This window comes from Hippocampus bargibanti, linkage group LG09 (assembly GCF_051943395.1).
Source record: "Hippocampus bargibanti isolate YZ-2025 linkage group LG09, ASM5194339v1, whole genome shotgun sequence".
NCBI lineage: Eukaryota > Metazoa > Chordata > Actinopteri > Syngnathiformes > Syngnathidae > Hippocampus > Hippocampus bargibanti.
The window spans coordinates 1,058,837-1,083,739 of record NC_142742.1 but is presented as its reverse complement, the minus strand read 5'-3'; the positions used below and the strand labels follow the sequence as shown (position 1 = coordinate 1,083,739).

Sequence of the window (24,903 nt, the reverse complement as noted above, 5' to 3'; positions counted from 1 at the left end):
GTCAGCAAAAAAAAAAAAAAAATTATTAGCGTTTAAAAGGGGGTCTAGAAGAATAAAAATAAAAAAAATCACAATCATTCAAACAAAAAAAGTGCACTGCACCTACTCGGCTCAACTAGCGAATAAAACAAGGTACCATTCATTTGTAATGTCGGCCATACGACTTGAAACAAACGCACATGCTAACATTAGCTTTGCTTTGTGTTTTGGCTTTAGCTCTGCCACAAGCTAGGTTTAAAAAGGGGTTTTTATAATAATAATAATAATAATAATAATACATTTCATTTCGAAGTGCCTTTCAAAACTCTCAAGGACACTTTACAGTCACAAGATATTTTTTTCTGAGGGTGAGCAGAGGCAGCCACACGCGCTACCTTTCACTCAACCCGGAAGTAAAAAAAATATAAATAATATAAAAATAATAAAAACACACACATATACATATATATAACAAAAGTGTCCTTGAGAGCTTTGAAAGGCGCTTAAAATAAAATGTATTATTATATATACATATATACACATATACACAAATCAGAATCAGAATCAGAATCAGAATACCTTTATTCGTCCCGCAATGGGGAAATTTGCAGTCCACAGCAGCAATTGAAGAGGGATGGGGTTGGGGTGGGAGTGAAAGGATAGAAAACAAGATATTCTAAGCATAACAAAATAAAAATGTCAACTGTATACTGTGCAAATGTAGATGTGCAAAAACCGTTCTATAAACAAGACTGTACATAGTGCAGAATCAAGAGATGCATTTAGATATATTGCAACAACCCATATTTACAAGTGTCCAGTTTTTTTTTTTGTTTTTTTGTTTTTTTTTTTTTTTCCACATGTGATCATTGGGAATTGTGAAGCCTGACAGCAGTCGGTAGGAACGAGCGGCGGTACCTCTCCTTCTTGCAGCGCGGGTGTAATAGTCTCTGGCTAAAGGAGCTACCCAGAGCTGTCAGGATGGGCAGGAGGGGGTGGGAGGGGCTGTCCGTCATAGCTTTTAGTTTAGCTAGCGTCCGTCTGTTGCCCACCTCCTCAAGAGAGTCCAGCGAGCAGCCCACGACAGAACTGGCCCGCTTGACAAAGCGCTCCAGTCTTTTTCTGTCCCGGGTGGTGATGCTGCCTGACCAGCAGACAATGCCATAGTGGATGGCTGATGCCACCACAGAGTCATAGAAAGTCTTTAGGAGTGACCCCTGAACTCCAAAAGACCTCAGTTTCCTGAGGAGGAAGAGACGACTCTGTCCCTTTTTGATTAGGGCATCCGTGTTTGTTGTCCAGTCCAGTTTATTGTTGAGAGTAACACCCAGGTACTTGTAGGAGGTCACCCTCTCAATGTCCGAACCCTGGATGTTCAATGGTGCAGGTGACGATTGTTTCCTGCAGAAATCCACCACCAGCTCCTTGGTTTTGCCAGTGTTGATCTGGAGGTGATTCTGCTGGCACCAGTCCACAAAGTCCTTTGTCAGTCCCCTGTACTCCCTATCGTCTCCCTCTGTAATGAGGCCGACAATAGCTGAGTCGTCAGAGAACTTCTGAAGGTGGCAGGTTGGGGTGTTGTAGTTGAAGTCCGAGGTGTAGAGGGTGAAGAGGAATGGAGCCAGGACTGTTCCCTGCGGCGCTCCGGTGCTGCAGAGAAGCCTGTCCGACTCACAGTTCTTTACCCTCACGTACTGTGGCCTGTTTGTGAGGTAGTCTGTAATCCAGGATGTGAGGTGATGGTCGACTCCGGCATGCTGCAGCTTGTCCCCCAGTAGACTGGGCTGGATGGTGTTGAAGGCACTGGAGAAATCGAAGAATGTGATCCTCACCGTGCTCCCAGCATTCTCCAGGTGCAGCAACGCCGTATGGAGGAGGTAGATGATGGCATCCTCCACACCGATGCTGGGCTGGTAGGCAAACTGCAGCGGGTCCAGCGATGAGCTTGCCAGCGGTCGCAGGTGGGCGAGGACGAGTCTCTCCAGCGTCTTCATCAGGTGAGACGTCAGCGCCACCGGTCTGTAGCTGTTGAGCTCTTTGGGGTTGGCAATCTTGGGCACTGGGACCAGGCATGACGTTTTCCACAGCTGTGGAACTCTGCCCAGCTTCAGGCTCAGGTTGAACAAGTGCTGGACAATGTCACACAGCTGGTCGGAGCAGGTCTTGAGGAGTCGGGAACTGATGTCATCCGGACCTGCTGCCTTCCTCACCTTCATCCTCCTCAGTTGGTTCCTCACCTGCGCAGTTGTGACAGACAGGCAGGAACCAGGAGGCAGAGTGGCGGCTGAGGGTGTGGCAACGGTTGGGAGGGCAGTTGTTGGTTGCGGAAAGCTGGTCGTGAGAGGGGGCAGGGAGGGTAAGGCCACAGTGAGAGTTGGTGCAGGTGCAGCTACAGGTGAAGTTGACGGTGGGCCGGGGGCGGCTGGCGTCTTGTCAAACCGATTGAAAAAGCGGTTGAGTTCATCTGCCCAGTCCTTGTCTTTTTCGTTCAATGTCACTGGGCTTTTGTGGCCTGAGATGTTTTTCAGGCCCTTCCAGACACCAGCGACATTGCTGGCTTGCAGCTGCTCCTCCATTTTCATCCTGTAGGCCTTCTTCCCCTCTCTGATCTTCCTCCTCAGTTGGATCTGCACGGCCTTCAGTTCCTCTCTGTTGCCCGACACAAAAGCCCTTTTCTTCTCCTTCAGGAGGACTTTTATGTCGGGATTGGGATCGGGAAATAATAATAATAATAATCCATTTCATTTATAAGTGCCTTTCAAAACTCTCAAGGTCCCTTTACAGTCATAGGATCAGTTTTTCTGTGGGTGAGTAGCGGCAGCCACGCACGCCAGCGTTCACTCAACCCGCAAGCAACTCAAATAGCCGGAAAGCTAGCAAGCTAGCTGACAGATAGCTAATATACAGCCAGCTAAATAGCCATATAGCAAGCTAGCTAGCTAGATAGCCAGCCAGCGAGACAGCTGATAGAGAGCAAATAGCTAGCTAGCTAGCCAGCTAATCTAATCTAATCGAATTTTATATATATTGATGCAGCGGGCCGATCATATACAGAAAAACTAAATAAAATAAATAAGTGGGTGGGGGCTGCGTAAAAGGGACTTTGTAGGCACAGGAAGGTTTGCGTGGAGTGTTTCAACGCACTCAACAAGACTGATTGTATCTTAGTAGCGATTTCGTTAGTAAGTAGAGTACACCCAAAAATGGTACGGAAGGGGCGGCGCGGGGGTCAAAGGTCCTTGTTGAGCATTAAAAGAAATATCCCCAAGAATAAAACCATACAACCGTGGCACGGCTTTGTTAATAAGCTGAAACAGTCTCAGGATGCTAATTCGTCATCGTGATCAATACGAGATGATAAATTAACATGGAAGCCATTTTTTTTTCTTTGCGAATTCTCTGCAATATTAATTTGAAAATAAATCCTGTTTAGAATAAAACAGAATAACTAATCACATCAAATGACTAAATCAATCAATAATCGACACACTTATTGAAATACAGTGATACCTCACTTTACAAACTTAATTGGTTCCCAGAAAGTGTGTGTACGGCGAAAAGTTCTCTGTTCACTTTCCGCGTGGAACTATCTGGCCAGCTTACTGGCGCTCTTGCCCTTCACCCTGGACAAGTGGAAGGAGGCGCTGCGGGCCTGCCGGCCGCAGCACGTTTCCTGGTGGTGGTGGTGGTGGTGGTAGAGGCGGCGAGGCGGAGGCGACCCGGAAAAGCTGGGCGGCGAGCGGCTGCGCTCCAAGCAGCTTCCTCCTCCGAAGCTGCCGCGGCGCTCGTGGCGCGAGGGCGAGGAGCTGACGGAACGCTGCGGCGAAGACGAGCTGCGAGGCGAGGCGCTGGAGGTGCGGACGTGGCGCGGCGACGTGCCGACGACGCCCGTCGCCCCCTTACGCCAGCTTCCGGACGACGCCGCCGGGGAGCCCCGAGCGCCGTGCATCAGTTGAGCCAGGCAGGTCAAGAGGTCAGAGTCGCCGGTGCTGCCCGATCGGATGCGGTAGCGTCGGATCCTAAGAAAAGAAATACATCCATGGAAAATTAATAAATAGAAAATTACTACATATGTCATACATAGAAATTAATTAAATAGATAAATAGACAATCAATAAATAAAAAAATAGAAAATTAATAAATAAATAGAAAATGCACACAATAAAAAAAATAATAATAATACATAATAAAAAGAAAATAAATAGGAAACAAACAAATAAATACATAGACAAGTAAATACATACATAAACAATCTAAAATAAACAAATGCAAGAATAGAAAACAAATAGTAAATAAACGAACAAATAGATAAATAGACACAAATAAATAAATAAATAAATAGAAAATTAATCCATACATAATAAATAGAAAATAAACCAATACATAAATAGAAAACGAACACTAAATAAACAAATAAATAGAAAATTAATACATAAATAGAAAATAAATACATAATAGAAAACAAATAGTAAACAAACAAACAAACAAACAAACAGACAAGTAAATACATAAAATAAATAAATAGATATATAAATAGACAAATAAATAGATAAATACATAAATTAATAGAAAATTAATGGAACATTAATAAATAAATAGAAAATAGATACACAATGAATAGAAAATAAATACTTAAATACATAAATAAATATGCAAATTAATAAATATATATACTTAAATACATAAATAAATGTGCAAATGAATATGTAAATAAATAAAGGGGGCATAGGTTATTTCAGGTGCATCGGAGCAAAACGTCCTGCATGAAACTTTATCTTTTATTTAAACAAAAAATGAGTGACAATTTTAAATATTTGTTGAAATATTAATTTGGCTTCGACCAGCTGCTGAGCCAATCCAAATTTTGGGAGGAGGAACCTCCAATGTCATTTGAAAAAGGACCAACGTCCACGTTGCAACACGGCCGGCCGACGTTGAGTCGTGTCAATTCACGATCAATCAAAATGACAAGCAAAAGTCCCGGTACCTTCCCTCCATGGCGTTGCGGCCCGGCGGCTTCCCGGGCGGCGGTCGCGGCAGGAATTGGGCGGCCGACGCCTCTGCCGACAAAGCGGAATGGACGGGCCGAGGGATCCTGCTCCGCCGCGACAACGGGCTGGAGGAGGAGGACAGCGAGCGCGAGCCCATCAGCGAGTCCTCCTCGTGGGAACGCTCCGAGGCCGACGACAGGGGCTCTCTGACCACGGCGACGACGGCGGCGGCGGCGCGGCGGTCCGACAGCGAGGGCGAGGCGCAGGGGGATGGCGCGGCCGCCGGGTTCTTGGCTTTCTTCCGCAGCAGTTTTTCTTTGGCCGAACCCGGCGGGGGCGGCGCTTCCGGCACGGGGATGCGACTCCGCCGGCGGCGAGGCGGCGAGGGGGAAACCGTCTTTTCCGGGGCCGGATCGTCTTTATCAGAGGAGGGCGGGGTCGGCGATCGCTGTCGACGAGGGGAGTGTGGCCGGTCCCCGTTGAGCGGGACCGGGTCCGCGGGGGTCCCGGGGGGGTCGGCGCCTGGCTCCGCTTCGGCTTGGCCGCATCTCTCCGGCGGGCGGTCGCTGTCCGACCCCGAGGACAACCCGGACGGACGCTGAACTCTCAACTAGACAAAGTGAAAAGACATTGCAAGTGAACAAACTAGATATGTGACTGATGAGATGTGACTAATTGCTGGGAAAAAAAGGCTCGTTGCTGAGAGTCTACAACATGTGTAGTGGCGCTCCAGCAAGTAGCCCGATGCAAGAGGCGAAATTTGGGAGTTTCCGTGAACCGCTGCTAATTCGCGTGGAATCGTGACCGAGCCCTTTTTTTGAAATTTTTATCAGAATACATTTCATTTAGAAGTGCCTTTAAAAACTCTCAAGGACACTTTACAGTCACTGGATTTTTTTTCGTGCGGGTGAGTAGCGGCAGCCATTCGCGCCAGCGTTCACTCTACCCGGAAGTAACACAGCAGCAACTTAATTATGTATTATGGGGACCTGGGAACGGATTATTCGCATTTGAATGGTTTCCTATGGGAAATAAATGTTTGGAAGACGCACTTTTCGCCTTACACACCCTTTCTGGGAACAAATTAAGTTCCTAAGCTGAGGTATCACCGTAATAAGATCTTTGTTAACCTTTTTAGTCCGGCAAAATGGCCCATGGTTTTTTTCCGCAGTTGTCCCCCAGGGCTCCATCCCCATCCCCCGCGAATTGCAGATTTGGTGATGGATGGTGACATCAGTCATTAACAACAGCATGCAATGCCATAGCTACCGTTATCGGACACACAAACGCGTGCTATGGGGGGGAGGCATGGTTGTCAGTCAAGCTCGTGAGCGCTAAACCGGGCACGGCGAGACAGGAAAGGTTTGGTTTCACGCAACTTGGCAGGGGGCTTCAGTGAAGAGAGGGTGAGGAACAAATACAGGGAGAGAGAGAGGAAGAGGAAGATGGAGAGAACAAAGACGATCTGAAACAAAAGAGACCATGCGACCTGTGGTCATGAGTCGACATTCCAAACGCGCACACATGCTGCACTCACACGACACATAAAACACATACAGTGATACCTTGGCTTACAAACTTAATTGGTTTGCAGACAGAGTGTGCAAGGCGAAAAGTGAGTATCCCAAAAAATAATTTCCCATAGGTAACCATTAAAATGAGAATAATCCGTTCCCACGTCCCCATAAAACATCATTTTCTAATTTTCTATACCTTAAAACTACACAAAATATACCTTATTTATTGTATAAGAAATGTGCTATGGTATTATAATTAAAGAAATAAACTGTACTGTATAATAAAGTGGTTTTATTGACCTTTTTGATGGTTGTTGATGGCTTGATGGAATGGAGTGCCCGGTTTCCTCAGCATTAAACACTTGATGAGGAACGTAGCCTTATTCTTCCACCATCTTGAGGAATGATCCCTTGGTGGGGCTTTCTCTGCTATAATTTTACCTTGTTCCTCATCAATTGTGTTCTGTTTAGCTGGGTTGATAGCTTTTTGCATCAAGTGTACAGATGGCTTATGCGGGTTATTTGTGGAGCCTGATTGAGTTGGATATTTTAACCTTGCAGTCTACATTCTGCTTTTGAACAAAGTTGAAACGAGTCCAAATGTCACTGTTTTCTATCCATTTTATCACTCTCTCTCTCTGTCGTCTGCCTATCTCTTTAATGTTTAAACCACCTCCCTCACTGCTGCGTTCTTGACCAATCACGTGGTTTTAACCGACGACTGGGGGCGGGGAATAATCATTTGCGAACGACACATCACTCATTATGGTAGCTCCGTGTGTATCCCGAAAAATAGTTCGTATGCCAAGGTAAAATTTTCATAAATGTAACGTTCGTAAGCCAAGGGGTTCGTAAACCGAGGTATCACTAAATATACACACACACACACAATCATACACACTCAGATCACTTATATCAAGAAGACGTGTTGGAGCCATGCTGTCAACAATGCATGAGCATCAGCGTTTGAGCAAAGAAAATTTGGGGTTGCAGAAACCAAAACAAGCAGCCACAAAATAAACATATAAATTTGCCATCGTAGCTGAATGGAGGTCGATTTCGAGTGGAACCTCCAAAGTCGCAGACGTGGTGTTTTGCCTTTTACATTTTCTCGGGCAAAATTTTACATCGGCACCTATAGAATATTTATTTTTTTATCAAGTTTTGAATCAACTAGCTCACCGGTTAATCGGTGAAAATGTGCTTTTTTTTGGATCAAACACATTAAACATGGGTCATGGGTATATTTTCGTCGAATCGGGGTCACCATTTTGTCATTGGGCATGGTTTGGTGAGTGACGTGGGTGTCGTCCAATTAGGATGGGTTGTGGGTGTACTCAGCAACTTGTGATGATATTAACTCATTCGCTGCCATTCCAGAATTGAAAAGTGCGACGTAGAGCACCATTCCTATTTTTTTTTCATGCTTAGGTGCCGATAAAGCGCTGGTCAGACCTCTGGCAATGTTTTTTCCCCTTCCACGAAGGGGCAGCATTTGCCTTTTGTCCATGTTAGCGCTTTGTTGCGACTCTAGCTTGTTGTTAAAGTGTTATAAAAATCACTGTGTTGTATTGTATTGTATTTTGTAAACATGTCCCAATTTCAAGCCCGGATAACTCCAGACCCACATAAATTAGGAATTAACTATTTTTTTTTGTGATGAAAGAACAGAGTCTAAGATTTCTAATGCTGCATTGGAAGTCCATGAATTCTTATTCAATAATTCTTAATTATCATAGTATGTGTGTTACTAGCCAATCATAGTATCACTAGCCGCTGGTCATAAGAGCATACTGGCCAGAGCTAGCACACCGCATCTGTGAGTAAATTTAGAAAACAATTTGTAAATTATGACAGTCGAGCTAGTTACCAAGCTACCTACCTAGCTATCTATTTGCTATCTGTTAGTTACCTATTAGCTACCTACTAGCTATCTATTAGCGGTCTAGCTTGCGCTGGACTTAAGAGGTTCCGCCGCGAAGGGGGCGATCACCTGCTGCAGCTGCGCCCTGGTTATACGAATGACAGAGGGCAAATTGGCGTTGGCGGCGCCCGCCGGGATGGCGGGTAGTTTCCTACGATTGGCTGAGGCTCTGAGCGGAAGCGCTAAGGAAGCGTGGCGACAGGAGGAAGACGCTCGGCGGTCCCGGTGCCGCTCGGCCGATTGGCTACGCCTCGCGGCCAGCGGGTGGCGCTGGTGGAGGGGGTCCGACAGCGTGCTGAAGAGGGTGTGAGGGCTGGGGGAGCGCACGGGGATGGGGTCCGCCATCCGGGGGGCCGCTTCCTCGGGGAGGGATGGAGGAGAACTTGGGTGCTAAGAGAAAGGAGGGTGGACACAGGAGGAGGAGGGGGGGCTGAAACTGATGGGATTTAAAAAACCCTTTCTGGAGCACCCTTGGCCACATAATGGAGGCTGACCGAGGACATTTCCTGTCTCAGGGGGGACGTCTCAAAAGCAACTTTCACACTCAATGTATTTATTTATTTATTCATTTATTCTTGTATTTATTTATTTAGTTGTTTATGTATTTATGTGTTTGTTTGTTTGTTTATTTATTGATTTATTTCTTTTAAATTTTTGAATCAGAAATTGGGGCAAAAAGTCGACCAGGCGATTTTACTGCTTTGGGACAGGGAGTATTTAAAAATGAATAATGATAATAAACAAAAATAAATACATAGAATAACAAAAAATAAAAAAATAAAATAAAATACAATAAAACATCTAAAATGAAATAAATAAAATAGAATGAACTCAAATAAAATACAATAAAACATTTAAAATAAAATAAATAAAATACATCAAATAAAACAAAACTTATAAAATAGAAAAAAGTCAAATAAAACAAATTAAATAAAATACAATAAAACACACCAAATGAAATGAATAAAATAGAATGAAATGAAATAAAATAAAATAAAACAAATAAAATAAAACATAAAACAAATGAAATAAAATACAAACAACAAACAAAATGAAATAAAATAGAATGAAGTCAAATAAAACAATTAAAATAAAATAAAAGACATAAAAAATAAATAAAATAGAATGAAAACAATACAATAAAACAAATATACAATATAAATATAATGAAGTCAAATAAAACAAAATAAAATATCATAAAACAAAAAAATAAATAGAATGAAATAAAATAAAACAAATAAAATACAATAAATACAATAAAATTAGCGTACGTTAAAAATTAATCAATTAAAATTAGATTACATAAAAAAATAAAATAAAGTAAAATAAAATAAATAGAATTAAATAAAATAAAACAAAATACAATAAATACAATAAAATTAGCATACATAAAAAATAATCAATTAAAATTAGATTATAAAATAAAATAAAATGCACCTCGCACTGTTAAGTCATTATAAGTGCTTTGCACGCTGGGTCCGAGAGGACAGTAATTTTATCTGTGCTGTATGTCATGCATATTAGCATATATGACAATAAAGCTTACTTTGATTGTGATTTTTCAAAAATCCCCCGTTCCTGTTCAGTAAAATTGCCGTTCTGTATACATGGAACCAACTGGGCAATAAAGATGAACTGTCAATTTTTCCGGAAGCATAAGCTGGAGCAGGACTTTGGAAAATGCTTCTTATTAGGGATGGGCATATTATATTTTTGATACAAGACTAATGTGGACTTTTTTTTTTCAGTTGAGAAAATGTGGTCAAGAAGATGCCCATCGCTAATGCCGAGTTTGCCATTTGATGTCAGCAACACTTTTGAACGGTGTCACTCACAAAAGAACGGTTGAAATCAACTCAAGCGTGATCAGCAAATCAAAGCGGAGAGCAATGAACAACAAGTGTGGCGTTGACGTTCACACCAACCAGTGATTCCCAACCGCGGCGTCTCAAGGTCCACGTTGATCCATTTTACCACGAGGCTAACGCTACGTTTGGCGTTTATGCTAACAGCTCGACTTCATATGGGTTGGGAAACACAGGTTAGCAAGCATTTTGATGAGGATTCGCCGACCTAGAAAAGCAGAGCGCAGTGGTCTTACCTGGGTGAGGACCCCCTCCGTCAGGACTTGGGCCGGGCTGGTGGGAGTCACTGGCGGCAGGGCCTCGGCAGGCCCCACGCTCGGCTCCACTTTATCGGCTTCGTCCGGTTTTGCGGGACTGAACACGCCCCGCTCCCACCCGGGGTCCTGCAGGACCTCCGGCTCCTCCTCTTCCTGATCTCGTTCTGAAGGACTGGAGCTGTTCTTGGTTCCGGGCCGCTCTACCAGAACCCAGTCGCGCGAGTCCACGTCCTGTCGGCCCGAGCTGAGGTTAAGGGCCACGAAACCCCCGCTAATGGCAGCGCCGTCGCCGTGCTCCAGAGAGGTGGGAGACGGTGCTTTCGGAGACCCCCCGCCGTCGTTCCCGGAAAAGAACTCTTCGTCGTAGTGCCAAACCCGCTCGCGACGCTCTCCGTTGGGAGGCGCTTCAACCTGGTTGACTGGGACGATGGCGGCCCCCTCGGCGCCGTCCTCATCCTCTTGCTTTTGACGTTGCTGCTGGACACTGCTAACATGAATTAAAATGTGTTTTCAATCAAAAGTTACGGCTTAAAATTAGGGTTTCACAGTAAAGTTAAGTTTTTACGCATTATATAAGGGTGATGGTGGGGATTTCGAGAAGGTTATAACTTGGGTTTAGTTTTTCTCCTTGCGTTCATAGAAATAGTATCGTAATAAGCAGTACGATCGATATAACCGATATCGATATAACGAGACTTGACTGTAGATAGTAAATATATAGCTAGCCAGCCAGCCAATTACATAGCAAATAGCTAGATAGCGATTTAGCCAGCCAGCTAGTTAGATAGCGAATAGATAGCAAATCGATAGCTAGCTAGGTAGCCAGCCTTTCTAAACTCTCAACGATGAGCAAACTCGGGACCGAATTTGGTTGCGGGGCCGCGTAGCCGACGTCCACGCCCCGCCCCTTTTAAATTGGTGACGTACCAGGGTTCTAGGAAGCGTTCTGGATTGGGTTTGGACTCCAGGCCCAGTCTCCTTTCCAACTCCAAGCTGTGGATGTTGCGAAGTTTCCTGAGAAGAGGCCCCTCGCGTTCCTCCGATAACACCTTGACGGGTGAGGCCACGCCGGTGCCCCCGTATGGACTCTGGTGGCCTTGGCTGCCCACGGGGTTGCTTTGCTCCTCTTCTGCGGCAGTCTGGACGGCAGGACCGAGAACAAAGGCTCCAAATTAGGGTTCTGAACTGATGTCGGCATCGGCATTAAAAAAAAAAAAAAGGTCGACGGGAATGTGCGGTTCACCTTCCACAGGGCCGTTCGTATGCGGTTGCGGTTGCGATCAAGCTCCTCCCACACGTCGGCCTCCTGCGTCCGCGGCTGGTGGCTCGGAGAAGCCGGCACGCGTTCCGGCGCGGCCAGGTTGTTGTCAGCGTCGCTGAGCTGTTCGTCTTGCAGAACCTCCTCTGTGTTCTCGCGCAACAAGTCGCCCGGAATCACGGAGGCGTTGGCCATGCTGAGGCGGGGAACACATACAGGAAGTGAGTTCCAAATTTGGGTATATAACAAATTTCGAAAGCAGTTCTTCAAATTCGGGCGAGAGGTTCGTGTAAAGCACAGGTGTCAAAGTCAAGTACAGAGGGCCAAATCCGGCCCGACACATCCTTTTTTTTTCAGCCCGCAAAAGCAAATAAAACTTCCATAAAAATTCCATGATGCTTGCCAAAATTTCACATTTTTGGATGTCAACCACAATAACAGTCATTATTCTTGACATCAGATTTGAAAATTAGTTATTTTTTAATTTGTTGTGCGCTCTATACGTCATATGTGGAAGGGATTAAACATTCTAATGGCTTCCCCAAATTCATAACTTCCGGGTTGAGTGAACGCCGGCGCGTGTGGCTGCCGCTGCTCACCCGCAGAAAAAATATCCTGTGACTGTAAAGTGTCCTTGAGTTTTGAAAGGCGCTTATAAATGAAACGTATTATTATTATTATTATTACTACTATTATGATTACTACTATTACTATTATTAATATTACTATTACTATTATTATTATTAGTAGTAGTAGTAGTATGATGATGATGATGATGATGATTATTACTACTATTACAATTACAATTACTACTATTACTACTATTATTACTACTATTATTACTATTATTATTATAATGGCCATGGAGAGGAAACCTGCGACAAAAAATGACAGACTACCCTGGTTTCAAGCTTTTTTGAAGGTTTTCAAGGCAGGGTTAAGATTTCAAAATAAAGTTTCGAGTCAAGCATTTGCTCTCTAGTTCGGTTCAAGTTGTAAATGAGAATTTATAATTCTTTTTTTTTTTTCAAAGTAAAATGAAAAGTGTTGATTTGAAAGGAGACGCACCCCATGTGTGCAGGCGTCAGGCGGGTGAGGTGCTGCGGCGTGGTGGCGCTGGCGCTGATCACCAGGCTCCCGTCGGTGGCCGTCCTCTCCCAGTCGTACGGGTCGTTCTCCACCACGTTGTACGTCTTCATGCTGGTGTCGAACACCGACATTAACAGCTGGCGCGCGGGGCGGGGAAAAAAAAATGATAAAAGGTCAGTCTTATCATAATTAGAGTCATAGCGATTCCATCATGTGATCAGAACTTGGGGCTGATTGGTGTGTTTTTCAGATTCATTTTTTTCTGTTTTTTTTTCAAAGTAAAAAAAAAAAAAACACACGTTGATTTTAACTACTCCCGACTGGCATATAAATATGTATCACATAGGGAAAACCCATAAAAAATTATATAATAAAACAAAGTACAAATTTGTATGATGTCTTCTTTTGTCTTCACAACGCTTTGCTAAATTATCGTAGTTAAAGACAAATTTGATCGAGACATTTTAAAAAAATGACTGCAGCTTCGTTACAACCATCTTCTCATACTGACCCCTGGTGGCCAACAAGAGCACATGTGGAGGAGGCACATTTCCTTTTTTTAATTTGCTATAGTGATACAAACTTAATTGGTTCCCAGAAAGCGTGTGTAAGGCAAAAAGTTCGTCTTCCAAACATTTATTAATCATTAAAATGAGAATAATCCGTTCCCAGGACCCCATAAAACATAATTTTCTACTAAATAAGCCTTAAAATTACATAAAATGTACCTTATTTTATGTATAATAAACGTGCTACTGTATTGCAATTAAAGAAATAAACTGTACAGTATAATAAAGTAGTTTTATTCACCTTTGTAATGGTAGTTGTCAATGGATGACAAACTTCAAGGTTGCCTCTTGATGATATCCGAGGAAAGTTGGATGGATGGATTTGCCTTCATTAGTCTCGCAGTGGAGAAATGTACATTTCACAACAGCAAAGTGATGCCATGCTTTCTCGGCGATAATACCCTCACTCACACTGTCCCCTGCGAGCTGCTTTTCATTAATCCAAATCAACAGAACTTTTTCAACTTATTCTATTGCCTGAGACCGTTGCTTAGACAACACAGAAACACTCTTAGCCACACGTAGCAATGGTCGACTTAGCATACTGGTACTGGGATGCTCAGTCACACAAACGTATACCTCGTTCGTTCGTGTTTCTCGGTGATCTCCTTCTTCTGCTAGACCGTAATTTTCTTTTGTTTCCACACTCGGCTGTAGTGGGGTCTTTTTCGGTCCCAAAAAAGCAAAAGGACTCCACTTGATAACAAACCATGTCTGCACTGAAAGTAAGTGGGTGTGGAAAACTAGTCCGCCAGCCATTGTGGCGCTCCATGTGTTTCCCGAAAACTATTTTGTATGCCAAGATTATATCCTCGTGAATTTAATGTTCGTAAGGTGAAAAGTTCATTAACTAAAGCGTTCATAAACCGAAGTATCACTGTATTCTATTTCATAATTGTTCCAAAAAGTACTATTTTTCTTTCTGGAGTGATGCGCCCTTTTTTTTTTCAAAATAAAATTGCTCAACTCATATCCACATAGCTGCATTCTAGCAAAGCATATCATATGTTGTGGGATGCTAAAAATGTAGATGTGGGATTAAAAAAACGGGCGCAGGCCGGGTTACCTGGTAGTCGGGTTTGGTGAAGTAGTCCAGACTGGAAATGTGTTCCAAGAAGACACTAAATTCCGCCGGTAAGTGTTTGAGCATCAGACGGTGGTCGTACGTGTCCTTTAATTTCCCCACATGCTCCTGAGTGAACAGAAACAGACGCCGGTCAAATGCCATTTTGTGTTAGCAAAGCGCGCGACGGGCGTGTGACTGCTTTTGTCTTACTTTGTCCTTGATCTTTCTCCATGGCAATTGGCCGACAAGGAACTCCACCAGCATGTAGAAGAGGGACCACAGGTCGTCATGACGACCCATCTCCTGCACAAGTACAGCACGGTTGAGGTGTTAACGAAGTGGACATGTCTCACACATACGCTTAGCAAAAAATACAAAAACATCAACAATATGTTGAAAAGCTAACACTTGCTAATATGACATAAAAAGACATAAGTCCAAAACATCATGAAATGATGAAAATAAAAGATCACTCTCTCTTAGCATTCAATGCCAAATACACACAAAAAATACATCACAAACCATTAAAAAAAAGAATTTCTAGCATGTAATTTTGTAGCTAGTTAAAAAATGCTAGCAGTGATCCCTGAGAAGTACAAAAAAAGACACTTCATTCAATGATTTCATTAAATATTTCTTAAATCATTCAAAATCCCAACGTACGTACGCCCACACATACATACACACACAAAGTTAAAATAGTTCACATGACAAAAATCATTTTAACATGAGTGCGGATAAAAAGCCACAGCACATACATATACGTATAGAATTATAAAATTAGCTGGCATGAAATTTGCTAGCATTAAATTAGCAAAATCAAAAATATAGAGGGAGAGGGTGCACCCCACGCTTCTCTCCAAGTGTATCAGACCAAATTCTCAATAGTGAGATGAATAAATGTGATCTAATCTAAAAAATTAAAACATAAAAACACACATACAAATATCAAAACACACTGAATTGGAGCTAGCATGAAATTTGTGAGCATAAAATTAGCTAAATCCAAAATATAGACAAAGAGGGGGTGCACCCCACACTTCTCTCTAAGTGTATCAGACCAAATTCTCCATTGTGAGATTGATAAATGTGATCTAATAAAAAAAATATATATGCAAATATTAGCAAAACACACTGAATTGTAGCTAGCATGAAATCAGCTAGCGTGAAATTTGCTAGCATAAAATTAGCAAAATCAAAAATCCAAATGGACAAGGTGCACCCCACGCTTCTCTCTAAGAGTATCAGACCAAATTCTCCATTGTGAGATTGATAAATGTGATCTAATAAAAAAAAATATATATGCAAATATTAGCAAAACACACTGAATTGTAGCTAGCATGAAATCAGCTAGCGTGAAATTTGCTAGCATAAAATTAGCAAAATCAAAAATCCAAATGGACAAGGTGCACCCCACGCTTCTCTCTAAGAGTATCAGACCAAATTCTCCATTGTGAGATTAATAAATATTATCTAATCTAAAAAAATTACAAAATAATACAAATATTAGCAAAACACACTGAATTGTAGCTAGCATGAAATCAGATAGCATGAAAATTATTCGCATAAAATTAGCAAAATCAAAAATCCAGATGGAAAAGGTGCACCCCACGCTTCCAAATGTAGCTGACCAAATTCTCCATTGTGAGATTAATAAATGTGATCGAATCTAACTAAATAAATCAATCAATAAATAAAAATATGAGCAAAACATACTGAATTGTAGTGGATCCCCACACTTTAGGGACATAATAATAATAATATTATTAATAATAATATTTTATTTCAAGCACCTTTCAAAGCTTTCAAGGACACTTTACAGTCACAGACAAGCATATATACAATAATAAATAAAATACAATTATAAATAGAATACAATAAATAAAATTCAATTATAAATAAAAACAAGACATAGAGCTACATAGAAAATGCAGACATGAGATATTGACCTTATTTTTGTGTGCGTTGACGGACGCGTAGCGCACCGTTCCTCGGAATCCTGCCACTGGGCGGGGCTGAGAAAAAAAAATATATAAATGAGATCAATTAGTAGTTGGGGTTTGGGGCAAGGGTTCCCTGGCAGTGCACGGGTGGAGGGGGTCGGGGGTCAAAGGTCGCTTACCGGTCGAACCTCTTGGCACGAGTTGGTGAACTGGCGGGCTAAACCGAAGTCTAGCATGTAGCATGTTCGGCACGTGCTGGGGAAGCGACCCATGGCAAAGTTGGACTGAAAGAGAATAAAACTATCAATAAATAAAGAACGACTTGACACGTGATATACTGGAATTCATGAAAAGGCTTCATCCCTAAAATTTCCCAATTCTAATTGATGTATTCATTTTGCTTTATTTCTATTCATATCGCGGTATCTTAATTTGTTTTTCATCTATTGTGAACGAGATGCAAATTATACACATCAAAAAATATTACACATGTGTAACTTAATTTTAATATTCCTATTTTTTTCTCCTTTATAATAATAATAATAATAATACATTTAATTTACAAGCGCCTTTCTGAAGACTCAAGGACACATTACAATTAAAAGAACAATACACAGAACAATCAAACCATAAATACAATGATAAATAATAAAGTAATAATAATCTAATTTACATGTTATTATTTATTTATTTGTTTTCATTTGAGTCCTCCTCCCTTTTGCGTTTTTTATATAATCATCCCAGTTTTATATTAATTTCATTATTTCATCCAATTATTTTTTTCCACACGATTTATTATTATTATTATTATTACAATGATGATTATTATTATCATTTTTTATTATTGACTCCTCCTGACATATTTTATTAAAAGAATTTTAAACGACATATCTGTCATCATTATACAGGGAAAAAAACATAAATACAAACATAAATCCTGCCCCCATTTGGGAAAACATAAATAAAAATAAATAAATACATGTATGGGTGGGTGAATAAATAAATACATAATACATAAATAAATACACGAATAAATGAATAAATGAATAAATAAATAAGCAGATGTATGGATGAATAAATTAATACATAATAAATAAATAAAATAAAATAAACTTACTGGTTTGATGTCACGATGCAGGAAGCCCACCGAGTGGATGCTCTCAATAGCCTCCAAGATTTGTCGTCCGAGACGCAGCGTGGTGCTGATGCTGAAGGTTCCCCGGCTCATGCTCCTCCTCAAATCGGCCAGATTGCGACCCTGTCGGGAGACGTGGACATCTCACATTGTCTCAAAATGTATTATTATTATTATTATTATTATCATTATTATTATAAATGCCATCACATTTAAACAGCGCTAGCAGTAGCGGGTTTATTGATGAAAGCAACGGACCTGAAGCTCCATCACCACGTAGTTGAAGCGGTCGTTACGGCCGCATCCCACAAAGCGACACACGTGGTCCTTCCCTGCCAGGAGCAGAAAACACGTGCAAGGTTAAAAACAATGAGGTCACGAGCTGCCCAGTTGACTTTTTATCTCTGAAATGAGCCCCAAATGGCCGCCTCAGAACAAAATGGCGGATTTCCGCTAGTCTTAGCGTGAGGCTCCTCTTCACGCTTTCTCTTAATGGACAACCGACACCTCCGGACACGTTGCGTCCATATTTTGTAAAATCACTTCAAATGACCTCTACTGAGATTCCATCGCATATAGCTATATTTTATCTTTTAAGACACGCGCTGAATATTCAGGAAGTCTTGTTTTCGAGTTGACGACGATGCCCTAAGTGACATCACGGAGGGAACACCCGTGACCAAGAAAGTGACACACAATGCATTGTGGGTATTTTTTTTGGTCTGAAAACATCGTATTGATGGCGAAATTAGATCACGCATAAAGAAAGTGTACGTTGACACAAATTCCCAGCAGACAAATAAGCCCATTTCTAACGGAGCTTGTGCGCCATCTTGTGCATTTTCTGGGACGCTACATTGGAGTCCAGACGGCTCCAATTAATATGGGAGGACTCCTTTAATGGATTGCAAACATGTATGCTTTCCTCTTCAGAACTATTTGAATCATATTCATTACTGGATGAGTAACAAGAAAGCATTTTCTCCTAATCTGAAGCCATTGTTTTGATTCTGGGGCAAGGCGGTTTGTGAAGGAGTATCCTGGCGTGACGTCACGAACAAGGGGGCGGGACCTTCTGAAACTCGTCATTTTGAAGTAGTTTTGGGACACTATAACTCATTTTTATTGGTGTGCTTCATTTGACTAAAAATATCATCCTACATGTTTTGGCTATTTTAGATGCTATAAAACGTTTTTCTGATGTCAGTTAGGAAACAAAAAAATGATGTCGCTTGTCCTTTAATTGTTGTGCTGTTTTTTGGACCAAGATCCGAGGAGTCAAATTTCATCGCGGGTTACGTTGGGATTCCCTCAGGGGAGGTAGCGCGAGCGCCACGGCGTTGGGCCGAGGTCATTAGATAAAGAATATGATCTCGGCTTATTGATTTTTTTCTTCACTCGGATGAGGAGCAACATGAAGGGCATGTGGTTCGGATGACTCATTTTTAACAGCGGAAATATGTATGCTAGCACACGTGAGTGTCGAATAAAAGCTTCACGCCATGATTTTGTGGAGTTATGGTGTAGGTGAGTCATTCAACGTAAAGCAAAAATAATAATAATCTTTATAGTACAGTCAAACCTCGGTTTTTGAACGTCTCAGTTCTCGTCGAATTTGGTTTTCACCAAACTGAACTCCTGTTATTGTGGAGCTACTCATAGAAGACAAGGCAACTACATTTTGGTTTGAGAAATGCTACCACCTTCTGTGTCGAAGCACTTTGCAATCTGATGACATTTCCAGAGCGCCAGGAAGCCTGCAAATGACCTCAAAGTGACCTTGAAACAAACGGCTACAAAGCACAACAGCCGATTTCCCGCGTCGCTTCAGTGCAAGGTTGTACTTGAAGGGCCTCTGGCAGGAATCCCAAGCATCATCTCGGATAACCAAGCGCCTACCGGAGGTCCACGAGTCGGAACGATCGATAGGGTGAAAAATGAAAGTGGAGGACTCACCCTGCAGCTTCTTCAGCACGGCCACCTCCATCTTGAGTACCTGCTTGGGTTGCTGCGCCGACTCCACCTTGAGCGCTACGCTCACCCGGGTCAGCAGGTCTAGCGCCTCGTAGATCTCCCCAAAACCACCGCCGCCGATCTTTTTCACCTGGATCAATGACACACAAAAAGTCATTCGTCAATTAGTTGAGGGATTTACTCCTTCACTAGCAGACGATGTGCGAAAATGTGTGCACTCCGGTGCCGGGGTTTTTGTCATTTTCACTCAATTTGCAGGGCACACTGAATATTGAGTTTTAGGACGACATAAACATTCAATGCAGCGTTAAAGGACAACAGACACAATTTTTTTTGTTTCCTAACTGACATCAGAAAAGCGTTTTATAGCATCTAAAATAGCCAAACGATGCAGGCTGATATTTTTTGTCAAATGCAAAACACCGATAAAAATGACTTCAAGTGTCCCAAGACTGCCACAAAATGAGCTCGGAACTGGGCAGATTCAGAAAGTCCCGCCCCCTTGTTCGTGACGTCGCACCAGGATACTCCTGCACAAACTGCCTTGCTCCAGAATCAAAACAATGGCTTCAGAGAGTTCAGATTCGGATAAGGAGCTTTCTTGTTACTCATCCAGTTATGAATATGATTCAAATAGTTCTGAAGAGGAAAGCATAAATGTTTGCCATCGATGAAAGAAGTCCTTCCGTATCAATTGGAGCCGTCTGGAGTCCAATGTTGCGCCCATAAAATGCACAAGATGGCGCACAAGCTGCGTTGGAAATGGGCTGATTTGTCCGCTGGGAATTTGTGTCAACTTACACCTTCTTTATGCGTGTTACCGTAATTGGCTGCCACACAACGATTCACCATTGCGTTATATATGTAGTTTTCCTTCTAATTCCGCCATCAATACTGTGTTTTCAGACGAAAAAAGTACCCAAAACGCATTGTGTGTCGCTTTCTCCGTCAGGGGCGTTCCCTCCGTGATGTCACATCAGGCATCAACTTCAACTCCAAAACAACACTTCCGGAATATTCAGCGCGAGTCTTAGGTAAAATATAGCTAAATGCGGTGGAATATTTGTCTAATGTGCTCAGTGGGCGTCATTTGAAGTGATTTTACAAATTATGGATGCAACTTGTCCAGAGGTGTCGGTTGTCCTTTAAAAATGTGAAGATCAAGACTTCTTCTGGCTAAACCAACGACAGCACTCACCACTTTCCATCGTTCCTTGACCAGTGAGAGCACGCTGAGTATGTCGGCCTGCTCCGCTCCCGCGCTCATGCCGATTGAAGAACCGGACCGCTATGCTGTCCCTGTTCGGCGTCCTCCACCACTCTGGAGAGACAGTCTCAGACGGGGTCGAGCATCTGGAACCTTTCAAACAACTCTGAGGATGAGAAAGAATACAAAAAAAAATGACCAAAAAAAAGGCACATCGCTAGTTAGATAGGTAGGTAGCTAGCCAGATAGCTAACGAGTTAACAAGATAGCTAGCTAGCTATCTAGTGTGTGTGTGTGTGTGGAAATGGATGATATGTTTATACATCCAAATGTAAAATCTTATCCAAAGTACATATTTAAAAAAACAACAACATCAATAAAATTTTCCATATCCATTTTTTGTACACGCGCAGAAAACGCAAATGCGGCCGTGGAGCTCTAAAGCCCATCACTGGAGTTTCCACGCTGCAGCTGACACGACATCACAATCAAGCCTTCAGTTTGAGGCGCCAGACCTGCCAGCATCATCTCTGACTCGCACATCACATTTAGCAAAAACTCAAAACCTGACGGCGGAGACATTAGCGACAATTTTAGCCGCGTGCTAAGAGATACTCGGCCATGACACAAACATTTCATTCATCGCTGGACACATGGCGTTACGTAATAGGCCTTCCGCAAGGAGGAAGCCATCCATCCAGTTTTTAGACGGGACCATCATTTACGCAAACATGACCTCGGCCTCGAACCCGGTTTGCCAATCTTCAGCACATGGATGAGACGCAGCGATGATGGATTGTCGTCGTTGGATGTCCAACTGAGCTGTGCTTTGGTTGGACCGCAGTCACTGGAAGGTGACTCCGAAGTAGAGCTGCACGTGACATCACATCTAAGCCATACAAATGTGGTGGTGACTTTTTAAACGCATTTCCAAGCAGCCTTTTATTTTGAAAAAAACAACATCAAGTCATTTTTGGGATGAATATCATGTCACGGGGGTTTTGCAGTCCAATTTTAAGATGCTACATGGAACAGAGTTAGCTACTTTGCACACTGATAGATATAAGACAGAATAAGAAGTTATCATATTTAAACGTTTCATGCTGTTATATGCTTCGTCAACATGTGTGACTCGAAGACACAATTGAAGCACAGACAATCCTGGGGTCAATCTGAGGGCAACAGACACTGCAAGTTAAACTGTCATCCTCATCTGGGAGATCTGGCCTTGGACGGAATTTAGGACTTGGGAAACTCCTTTATTACCGGAGTAATTTACGACTTGAAACTCCTTCACAGGAAGAGCTCATTAGCCAGGTTACAAATGTCTCAGTTCATGGAAGAGACAATGTTTTATTGCTTACAGCTGTTCACGCTTAGAACTGAAGAGGCGCGGTAGTCTAATCACGAAAACGATGTTTTACTAATGTATCACTTAAATTTGCATATACTCTCAATGAATAGCTTGGCAGAGGGCTGCCGAATTTAGCCGTCTGTCATGAATTGCTGCGTCTCCTGCCGGCAGTAAAAGACAATCTTTCTTTGTTCAAGCCTTTGTCCACAGTGTCCGATTGAACATCTCCGACACCGACACTGTAGACTGCAAAATTCTCAGGTGGTTTAGATCCTCCGTTGGCCGACTGGTTAACGCGTTCAAAGCTTTCCTGTGTGGAGTTCACATGCTTGCGTGGGTTTTCTCTGGGTACTCGGGTTTCCTAACACATTCCAGAAACAGACACGGTAGGTTAGCTGAAGGCAGAGCGCCTTCATTGTCCACAGTTGGCTGGCAACTGGTGCCCGCTGCCACAAAGACAGCTGGAGATTAAGCGGTTCAGATAACGGACGGATTTTATTTCAACACAAGTGGCACAAAAATCTGGGTGTGAAACCACCAATGTGCACAAAATCGTGCAAGGCATTGGCAAATTTTGCCAGACTTCAGCTCAACGAGTGTCAGACGGATAAAGTCCACAAAATCGTTGCGTAAACACCTTCCACAGAGGGACGAGTGGCCAAAAAACAGCAGATTGTGAAAGCGACATCAGCCTCCAAGAACGCCAATAAATCACAAACACGTCTGCGATCCACTCTGTCCGTCCTTCTACCATCTCCATGGCGACCACCGTCCTGTGTCCTATTGGCTCTCGGTGTAATGCAGCGCAACTTATAGCCACAATCATAAATACAGACTTGAATCTCAAAATTGTGTTGAATTCAGTAGAATAATAGTAAATGTATTTAATTAGATTGTGCGGGATGGGGTAATGACCTGTCCTGATTGGGTGTCACTAGAGATAATATCCGAGTTACGACCGGGTTCCGTTCCGACAAAACGGTCGTAAGTCAAAATCCATTCAAAATGGCTGGATAGTATATATGTCAAAACTGTTGTTTTTAAGCAATGTTTTCTATTGAATACTATTATATATCAAACTGTTTACATTTCATTTATAAATTTTAGAACTTTTAGTGTCATTTTTAACATTTTCTATTTTGTATTATTGATTTTTATTACTCTATAACAGTAACAGTTTACTGTACAGTTCGTTTATAAGTTTTATACTTACAATTTAGTGTTGTTTTTATCATTTTATGTTTCATGTTAACGATTCCTATTTTATATAGTTGGTTAAAGAAAGCACTTATAAGTAAAGACTACAGCTGTTGAAAAATCGCTCTCCCTGCTAATGGCGAGAAGAGGTCGCCCAACACACACGCTGTGTCTGAAAAGGGGCCCAAATTCTAAAAATAATGGGCCCGATTTAACTAATTTGCCGATGTATACAAAACTGATTGAAATAAACCAAAATACATTCATTGGAGCATGATATTTATAAACTACAAATAAAAAAACATTAATTGACTAAAATCTCTCTATATATTTATATTTTCTATATATATTTATCAAGCTATCTAGCTAGCTATCTGGATCTCTAGCTAGCTATCTGGATCTCTAGCTAGCTACCTGGCTAGCCTGTATATTTACATACAATGTTGACTTATCAGCTGCACACATATATTATATATTCTGATTTCTAAAATGTGTTCTATTGGTGTGCAATTTATAAAAAAAAAAATATGCTGCAGAAAAATGACTAAACATTTTCATATAAACGTTCGACAGAAAATTCGTTGGAAAAAAAATGAATAATACCTGGCCATGTAAAACCACACACGACTCCATTTTGTGATGCACATGCTGCCGTGGAGCCAGCATGGGGCGACATCCATCCACACCCCACGGTCCGTCCACCGCCACAGCATCACGCATTCAAGCATGACGAGCTGACCCACGCATGACTCTACTGTGGCGAGAAATTGAACCGCCGGCGTTTCAAATCGCGCGTGACTGTCCAATACGTTCACATGAACCGGAGCACGAAGCTAAGCAAGCGGCGTGCCGTGTTTTGAACTAACGTGGGGGGCAGTGGGGGGGGGGGGGGGTGCACCGCCACCGCAGTGACCACGGACACAAACAGCAACCGTTGCGTGGCGAGAACGTTGCCAAAGCAGCGGATTGACTCTTGAGTAGCATGGAAACAGACGCTAACCAATCGTGGCGACACAAACAGCGACGCTGGCTGGGGAAAATGGCGAGGGACGCGAATACGAAGTGAAGGTCTTTACCTCGCCTTGATCCGAACACGAAAAGCCCGGGTGTGGTGAGAGAACGGCGGCTATACATCCGCGGAAGAGCTCCGGGGCGACGCGGAGATGGATCCCATGGTGGCGTGGAGACGGAAAAACACGGTGGCAAAAACAGGCTTCCAGATTTTGGTTTCTCCTGCTCAAGATTGTCACCTCAGCATCTCTAGCGTCGCTCGATGCGGACCCGTGACGTAGAGTGACGTGACGTGACGTGTGGCTACGGGACTTCCTGCGTGCGCGCCCCCGAGGCTTCGAGCCCTCGCAACAAGCCGGCCGTGAACGCGCAGTGGATCTTTTAAAACGAATACACACGCACGCGCACGCACGCACACACACATGCTGATCTAACAAATGAATTTCAAAAAAATTCATCATTTCTAATTAGGAAATGTGAAGTAAAAGCAAGCTGCTGGAGAACACTTGAAATGAGGCCGAAAAATGTTTTTAAAAAATGTTTGTTTTTTTATTAACCAAGTGAGTC

The 24,903-nt window shown here is 42.6% G+C and overlaps 1 protein-coding gene across 3 annotated transcripts; it reads right to left on the bottom strand.

Annotated features, from left to right (window-relative positions):
• Positions 1 to 2,713: 2,713 nt before the first annotated feature.
• On the bottom strand, positions 2,714 to 24,654 carry ttbk2a (tau tubulin kinase 2a). 3 transcript variants are annotated; one of them, XM_089004454.1, is made up of 16 exons: positions 24,402 to 24,654; positions 20,766 to 20,940; positions 19,550 to 19,697; positions 17,852 to 17,925; positions 17,576 to 17,716; positions 16,638 to 16,742; positions 16,465 to 16,530; positions 14,726 to 14,818; positions 14,516 to 14,641; positions 12,860 to 13,017; positions 11,777 to 11,987; positions 11,461 to 11,672; positions 10,513 to 11,020; positions 8,481 to 8,801; positions 4,967 to 5,580; positions 2,714 to 3,998 (listed from the first exon to the last, which is right to left on the bottom strand). In XM_089004454.1, the coding sequence occupies exons 2-16, from the start codon at positions 20,832 to 20,834 to the stop codon at positions 3,566 to 3,568; spliced, it is 3,279 nt and encodes a 1,092-aa protein (XP_088860580.1). In that variant the 5' UTR covers positions 20,835 to 20,940; positions 24,402 to 24,654; the 3' UTR covers positions 2,714 to 3,565. The 3 variants fall into 3 exon arrangements, with proteins under 3 accessions (XP_088860580.1, XP_088860581.1, XP_088860582.1); XM_089004455.1 differs by having other exon boundaries at positions 10,513 to 11,017; XM_089004456.1 differs by lacking the exon at positions 8,481 to 8,801 and having other exon boundaries at positions 2,717 to 3,998; positions 24,402 to 24,652.
• Between the last annotated feature and the right edge of the window lie 249 nt (positions 24,655 to 24,903).

Excerpts from the sequence above, each read along its gene's own strand:
- ttbk2a (XM_089004454.1), bottom strand. The coding sequence starts at position 20,834 with ATGAGCGCGGGAGCGGAGCAGGCCGACATACTCAGCGTGCTCTCACTG. Across the intron at positions 13,018-14,515 it reads TCACCAAACCCGACTACCAG|CTGTTAATGTCGGTGTTCGA; the intron begins GTAACCCGGCCT and ends CCCGCGCGCCAG. Across the intron at positions 11,021-11,460 it reads GAACGCTTCCTAGAACCCTG|CAGTGTCCAGCAGCAACGTC; the intron begins GTACGTCACCAA and ends AATTCATGTTAG.